Consider the following 7,868-nt stretch of genomic DNA (forward strand, 5'->3'; position numbering starts at 1 on the left):
GTCCTGCCTCCTGTCATCCCTCAGACGGCTTAGGTGCTTGCTGACACCAGTTGTCTCCGGTCTCATCTTATAATTACTCGTTGCAACAGAAGCGCGATTCGAGATCTTTGGATGCATTAATCGTGAGGTTTGTACTTCTATTGTAGATGACAGGCTGATGCTCTCATGGGTATCGAACACGACGGCCAAGTTACATAACGATGTTTCCATTGCAGTCAGAACCCTCAAATTGGACGGTCGTAAGCCACCCTAAAGTTGTGGCGGATACGAATACTATTATGCTCAGAGTCCGCGCCGTATCCATTGACCTCTCGCCACCCCCGATGCCTCTTTCAACGGCGAATCTCCCAGTTGAACGATGAAACATCCTTCCCTCACTGGTCCACGAATACTCCCGTAAAGTGGTTCCCCCTCTGCTCTATGCTCGTCAAGATAACGTTCTCCATCGCCGTCGGTTCACGGCCGCACTCGCACACTCCAGACTGGTTGGATGGATGCCCTAGTTGCTGGCATACAGTTCGCCTCTGGGCCTATCACTAGGTGAGCAAGCCGACCGGTCCAGAAATATATGATATAGCTTACATCGCTTTCCCTACACCAACGCCCAAAATGTCGAGCAATCATCCGCGCCAAGTCCCGGACTCTGATCGTATCGTTGGTTTCGTTTAGATCGACGCGTATGGCCTGTCCGTGTTGTCGGTACTAAGGATCGGTAAGTAACTATTTCTGCTATCGCGAGAGGACGAGACGTACTTTGAATTCGAGGACACAAGGCTGGTATTCGCCTTCGTATCTTTGCAACATTATGTCGTTTCGACGTCCCCACCCCTCCATGCTGTCTCCATCGAGCACATCGACGGACACGCCTTTAAATACACAGCGCTCTCGAATGGACTTGTCTCTGACACCAATCGAGATGATTCCTTCAATCTTTCGCGGTCGCTTCCGTTGTTTCGGTGTTGGGGCGCGGACCGGCGCAAGCGACTCTGGCCTCTCTGCCGTCGACTGCGGCGGACGATAAAAGCGAAAGATGCACTGTCGGCCACGGGAAGTGGATTTACCCCATGACGATGGTGCAGCAACTGACTGCGGGAGAGCTGAGGTGCTCCCCTGTGGTGCCGTCGCTGGCTGTTCCGAATGTTCGGTGAGTTGATTAATCTGGTTCCCGGGAGCCGTCGATTGACTCATTCCAGGTGTTGATGCCTGGAACTCCGGAAATTGGCTATAGGGTTCATGGGTATCGCCAAAAGACCCTATCCCCTGTGCCGGCCATACTGGGCTTTGATTAGTCACGGCCGCATACTGGCGGGACACGATAGTCAGTACCTCGTGGAAAACGCACGTAAGTCAGCTCGTACCTCCTCCGCCTCGTATAAAGGCTGTTGAAGCGAGGCAGTGGGATGCGCTGGCCACTTTCTGATAGGGATATACGACAAATCCTCCGGGGCTTGTCGTGCCTCCGGTATGTAGATCTAGAAGACCCAGAATGAACATGCAAGGTTAGAAACTTGTGTAGGCGCGCTCGCACCTGATCCTCTCCATTATTCCATGTGCCTCCGAGGCCCGCATCTGTGAACACGACGTGGTCGAAGTTTTCCGTATCCTGCAAATCGATGTTGTATGGGTACGCGACAGCTGTGTCTTCGCTGTGTACGAAGCTTCCCAGGTTCCCGTGGAACTAGGACGACGTGAGGCTCAGATCTGAAGGTAGACTGCGAGTGAGAGCTCGTACCTGATTATCGATTTCCAGGTATGGATAAGCCAGCGCTTCCCCGTTTTGTACCTCTCCCCACCCTTCCATAGGCGTAATCTGTGAAGCAGAGAACATTGGTGATATACTCCCGCCGTCTTCGCCAGTCGTCACCATTGATATTGGAGTATCACATCCCTCAAATAACTCTACTGCGCCGTTGTGGATCCCGTCCCGTGGCTGTCCATATTCCGTAGGTTGGGCTGTAGCTAATAATGGTGACCTAGTCAGGTCGCAGTGGCTAGCGTACGTGGACTCGGGGGTGGCATATGCCTCGATGGCTTCCATTGCCCCACGACGGGTCGATGATATTGGCAGGTTGTACATCGATGTTTGATCTGTCGCTAGACGTCTGGTGATGCTGCGACACGTCGGGGAAGTCGGCAATGTGGCGGTGGTGGATATGGCAGTAGGTAGGTATGGCTCCTCAGATTTCTGGAGCTTTTAGTATGGATCCATTGTACAAGAATAGGTGTACTCATACCTTCGCTTCTTCCCACTCACCAAGCGCACCGGTCAACGTCGAGTAGGGTGCAGCCGTCACACCACTGGAGGCGACAGCGGTAGGCAAGCGCTCAACGTATATGTAGATAGGTTGTTGTTGCTCATCAGTCTGTCCAAGCATTGGGTACACATCCCTTGCCACCAGGTGAGTAAACCCTCGTACCTTCCCCACAACCCGTTCTACTAATGCATCGGCCAACGTAGAGTCCTCAGATATCTTTGCACCCTGAAGTCTAGGCCACTGGTGGTGGCAGGCGAGGGCGTCCCAGTCTCCGCCCTCAAGGTCATGGTTGGATGTGGCACCGGTGGAAGGTCGGGCGAAAGTCGACGTGCCGGATGCCTCGGGGTGCGTATTGTACTGAGATATCGAGTCAGTCGTTTTGCGTAGATACTGGCGCGCAGGGTAGCATGTCTGTAATATATTAATTCGTACCGCGTCCTGATAGGCACTCGAGCCACACGTGCTATCTACGGGCTCATGGTGGTTGCGGGTGGCATGGATATGGGTTTGTAGTGGCTGAGAGATGAAGGAACGTAAGAGGGCAGGATATCAAGAGGATCACGGTCCACTTACAGCTTCCATGGTATGATATCCCATATCCCCAGAGTAAGTCCAAGCACCGTCAACACAGTTGTCCCCGTGTAGCGTGGTAGAGTACGGGAAAGAATCATAATTACATGGTCGGCGTAAAGCCAACATAGTGGTTGCTGGAGAAGTTAACAGGGAAGATTGCAGTGGATGAGGACAAAGGAAGTGATAGTTGAAAGCAAGGAAGATGCCGAGGAGAGGACTTTCGCAGGGTGCCAGGGTCACGACTTTGAAGAAATAATCGAATATCTCGGATCTACGCCAAATCCTAACTGCGTACAATTTGACCTTGTCCTATATCTATGTTTATCAGCAACATAATTACTCAATGATAGTCCCAATGGGAATAAAAACCGATTTGATGCAGCATGCTACGGGATAAGAACCCATTCACCTCAGGGTGAGCGAGTACGGCTGCTTTTCCCTTCTGCTAAATCAATAAATCACTTAGATCTGGAAAATTGGAGGACAAGGGCAATTCCCGCTGAGGGCATTGCAACAAGCCGTCTGCCCTTGGAAAACCAGATCACCACCGGAGGTCATGCTGTGTGGCACCCGAATCCCTGCAACCGTCAGGAATTAGCCCTCGAGTCAGTGCCCTCCACAATGTGCGTACATTGTACTAGTTCTCAGTAACATTCGAGGCAATCCATATGTCGCAATGAAGCTCTACCTGTGCTGTATGGCATGAAACTGACTGACGAGCTTATGTATATTACCGCACATGGCAGGTTGGACCTATATATAAATATACCGAACTCCGTGGCAAACCAAGCATTGGGATGTCTGGGGTCTTTTCTCCAATCTTTCCTTCTCATCCGTCAGACACCATCGACGTTCTTTGTCGCCTGTTATGTCATTCGCAGAGCTTGTCTGATGCAGCAATAGGTGGACTCAATTCTGTTTCTCGCACTTGTTTTTCTCTTGCCAGTGGAATCGCTGCTGCCGCGCCGGCGACACGGAGAAATCCAAGCATAATTGAGACCATTGTTTCTCAAACTGTTTCTCAAATGTTCCTCATCAAGAGCTGTCGATAGTGACAGCAATTCCCGCTAGCCGATTGGCCCATCACTGTTCTCGCGTGTGATTTTACGACTCAGACGAGCAGAAAGACGAGGGAAACACCTCCAGAGGTGTTTCTGGAATTCGCTCTGTTTCTTGCTCTGCACTCAGATCTAAGCCAGATGGCCGTTCGGCAGGGACCCCGAAAGGCCTGGGCGAAGTGAGAAACAGCTCGAGAAAAACAGAATTGAGTCCACCTAATGGATCCCATAAAACTGCTATTACACTCAGCGATCCTATTCATCTCCCTGAACTGCCTGCGTCGAAGAGTTAGGAATGTGTCATTGAACAGTCTTGTCTGATTTCGTTGCGTGAGTCCACGACGAATACCATTGGGATGAATGATTTGTGAGGCTTGTGAGTCCCTGTCTGAATAACGTACTCATGAATGTCTTTCTCTGATGCTGACTCTGAACGTGATGGGCCGAACGTAGAATGCCATGTCCATCATCGAACGACTCAACATTAAACCCTCGTAAGTCGCACTCAAACTGTCGCTGACACTGATGCCATCCTATCCACATTCCTATCCCTGCTTTGTACACCGTACCTATCTCTCTTCTTCACTTCTCCACCACCGATACCTCTTTCGATGGTCTACCCGCCGGTCCTTGGATGTACCCTATCCATTGTGCGGACTTGGCCGGGTCCTCACCCCGACGCGTACAGCTGGTAACACGCGTGAGTCAGTGCCTCGGGAATCACCATACGTAGATCAGCACATACCTCCTGGGCCTCTCGTGAAAGCTGCCCAAGCGACGTAGGGAGATTTCCTCGCCACTTCCGGATGGGTATCACGCACAAGTCCTGAAGGACCTGTGCTTGATTGGCCAACGGCGCCGCCTGCTGTACATAGAGCTAGGACGGCCGATGAATACACAGAGTCGGAAATCATGTATGTGAGTTCGTACTTGATTCTCTCGCTCATCTCCTATCTCGGGCGCCGAACTTGTCAACGCTGTCGCGATGTCGATGTCGTGCCTCTCCTGGCAAGGGACATCATCGGAGGCTTCGACGGGTGCGTCTTCGCTGACTATGTACCTTTCTGGGTCCTTGTAGGCCTAGAAGGAGCTATAGTCAGTCCTGACAGTGGGAAGTCCTGCAGGTGAGAGCTCGTGCCCGATCGCATGCTCCATCTGAGCTCTGTAGATACGAATAAGCGAGTAAATCGGTGCTTCCTTCATTTCCCCACGCTTCCAAAGGTATGTTCCCTGGAGGAGACAACACCAACGGTGTACTCTCATCAGTGTCTCCAGACGTTGCCATCGATGTGGGCATAGCATATGGCTCCAACGTCTCATGTCTCTGTGGCAGCCTGTACGTTGAGAGCGGAGGCGTGGATGACGCTAATGGCGTGTCCCTATTTTGTGTCATTGATGTAGGTGTAGGGTATGACTCGATGGACTCTGATGCGCCCTGACTAGTCGCTACCGGCAGGCCATCGAGGGATATCTGAGGCATAGGCGCAGATGATGTGGGTACCTCGGGATATGCAAGCTAGTGGTCCATGTGGTGGTGTCGCATATGTTGATGGATTTGGATGCCTTCCACGACCTCTGTCCAAAGCATTAGGTAACCATGCATTGCAAAGAGATACTCTACCTCTGCTTCCCACTCTTCACCGAGTACAAAGACAATTTGAGAACCGACGATGTGGGTGCATCAGCGCTGGCAGGGTAAGCCGCCGGCTCCGGTGTGGCATTCAAGAGGACGGATCGGGGTGGACGAACGGCCTGTCCAAGCAGTTGGTGCTGGATCATGCAAATAGGTAAGTGAACCCTCGTACCTGGACTAGCTGCGTCTGGTCCAGCGATCCCTCCAATGTGGAGTACATCAGGAAAACCCTCCCAAGCGAATTAGACATAATTTAGACAAAATTATGTATGATGGCAAAAAGTCCTTCTAAAGCATATAATTGTTGCATAATCTAGAATGACTGACATCTAATCTACGTGACCCATTCAAGAAAACACTATATACATTTATTAGCAACTCCCGTAATAGATGACCTTCATCGATTTGTTCATGCGGATCCATCTGGTGAACTGGTCAAAGCTATGGTGCAAGGATGCAAAGTGGTTCACGGAATAGTTACATACCTTCCATAGCATCTGCCCCGTCGCCGAGTACTGCGCGGGGGATTATTTGGCTGGAGCTAGTGTTGTACACAATGGCAGGCATTCGGGAGCTCGAGTCGGCATTCAAGTTCATCTTGAAAGTGAATGGCAAGGGTTCCCGTAACCCGAGCATGTCATGGGTAAGGGTACCAGCGGGTACAGGTACGGGTCGCGTTTCGCCGCACCTGTGACCGGACTGGTATCGAGAACAGGTCCGAGTCGTTTAACGCGCTCTCAAAACCGAGACCCGCGGGTACCCGCATACCCATACCCGGCCCGTCAACGCGGAGTTGCGTGCGGGTTCGATACGGGTACGCATCGCAGCACCTGCGGATTTCCTCGTGCCATTCACTATCAAGAACGGACTTACTATCATTGAGGGGGTTCTGCAAAAAGTATCGAATTCGGCCTGTAGCATTCCGCACACTTGACGGATTCTTACCGGATCTTCCGCATATTGTGTGTGACTTAGTGATGAACGTCTTCATGATTTTTGTGCATTTTTATGCAGCCTGTGGAACGTAGGAGAGAGATGCCGGTTCATGTAGGGGGTTCTGCAAAAAGGTGTCACATGCGGTCACAGTGGGATCTCGCCGCGAGCCATGTCACGCTTTTGTCACGATATGGGCCCGGGAGATGTGCAAAGTTGCCTCTCTATCTCGACACGCTCGTTATTTACTCTATCGGGCTGGTGTATTGTACTATAGACAGCATATTCATGATACGCCAAGCCATTCCACTGCAGTCCGTTGAGAGCATCACGAGAGATCTAGTGGACACTGTTTCTTTCCCATGGCCTATAGGACCCATTTTCTCTCCCTCTCTTCAACCACAGCAGATATTCCCATTCTGACTTGGCAGAGGTTCTATTCTAGTGTATATATACCTGCCTGAGCTTACCCAACATTTTTTGGTTGAGTGTGGAATGAGATATAAGGGGGTGAGGGGGTTCTGCAAAATTTGCAGAACCCCCTCAATGATAGTAGCGCTTTCTGCTCACCGCCCGGTCATCCGGTTATGAGCAGCCGGTCACATGACATTGTTGATACCGCGTTTTGAACTCCGATTCAATCCGCCGTGTTCAACATTCGCGTCGTCTCTCATTTTCATTCCTCGCTTCACCGTTGTCACCTCGATCTCATGGAATCATTCCCTTGCCTCTCGCCAGGAGCTTTTCAGTTCCATACTCACGCGCCGGCTCGCGTGCGGGCTCGTCTGTACTCCGTGGCTTGACTTATGCAGGGCGTCGCGGGCGACCTCTCTGGGTACGTTCGAGTCACTCCATTCATGGCTGTTCGCCCGTGAAGTCTCATGACGACAGGTTCTTATGACGGCTGCGGCGTGTTCTCCGGATCCTCGTCACTCCATTGACCGGGTTCTGTTCAACACCGCGGATACAACATGTGCTGAATGAAGTGCTGGTCTACCATCAGCTCATGTGTGCACCGAGCTTTGTACGCGTGCTGTGTAAGGTGAATACAATCAGTTTGGACGAATTCTGCATGACATCCATTGATTTATAGGTTGGCCGTGATGTGGGATATAAAACACTACTTCCTGCTTGCATGGGTGTATGCGAAACTCCAGACCTGGTTGGATAGGTATGTACTCAATATTGTGGAGCTATTTCTATTTCTGTTGTCTCTGATGGTGTGCCTTGCCGTTCCCACTGTGAGTCTGCACCTTCACTGTCCCCGGCACTTTTCCCGATGAGTCGTATGCATGCCTGCACCTTGTGCGTGGCCTTGCCCTTGGCCGAATATCTACCCCGTGTCTGCCTGGAGTAAGTTGTCGCTCCTTCCTGGTTATGGTGGTGGCTGATGATGCTGTATAGCAGGCCATATTT

General features: G+C 51.3%; 2 protein-coding genes across 2 annotated transcripts; both read right to left on the reverse strand.

Annotated features, from left to right (window-relative positions):
- Nucleotides 1-374: 374 nt before the first annotated feature.
- GLOTRDRAFT_133891 (uncharacterized protein) lies at nt 375-2,837 on the reverse strand (the record flags this gene model as incomplete). The annotated part of the gene is made up of 10 exons (XM_007872864.1): nt 375-530; nt 583-702; nt 754-1,302; nt 1,359-1,472; nt 1,529-1,678; nt 1,733-2,185; nt 2,235-2,363; nt 2,418-2,612; nt 2,688-2,771; nt 2,829-2,837. The coding sequence occupies 10 exons, from the start codon at nt 2,835-2,837 to the stop codon at nt 375-377; spliced, it is 1,959 nt and encodes a 652-aa protein (XP_007871055.1).
- A 1,719-nt stretch (nt 2,838-4,556) lies between these two features.
- On the reverse strand, nt 4,557-5,769 carry GLOTRDRAFT_133892 (uncharacterized protein; the record flags this gene model as incomplete). The annotated part of the gene is made up of 4 exons (XM_007872865.1): nt 4,557-4,574; nt 4,632-4,763; nt 4,817-4,966; nt 5,692-5,769. The coding sequence occupies 4 exons, from the start codon at nt 5,767-5,769 to the stop codon at nt 4,557-4,559; spliced, it is 378 nt and encodes a 125-aa protein (XP_007871056.1).
- Nucleotides 5,770-7,868: the final 2,099 nt, after the last annotated feature.

This window comes from Gloeophyllum trabeum, assembly GCF_000344685.1.
Source record: "Gloeophyllum trabeum ATCC 11539 unplaced genomic scaffold GLOTRscaffold_00020, whole genome shotgun sequence".
Taxonomy (NCBI): Eukaryota; Fungi; Basidiomycota; class Agaricomycetes; order Gloeophyllales; family Gloeophyllaceae; genus Gloeophyllum; species Gloeophyllum trabeum.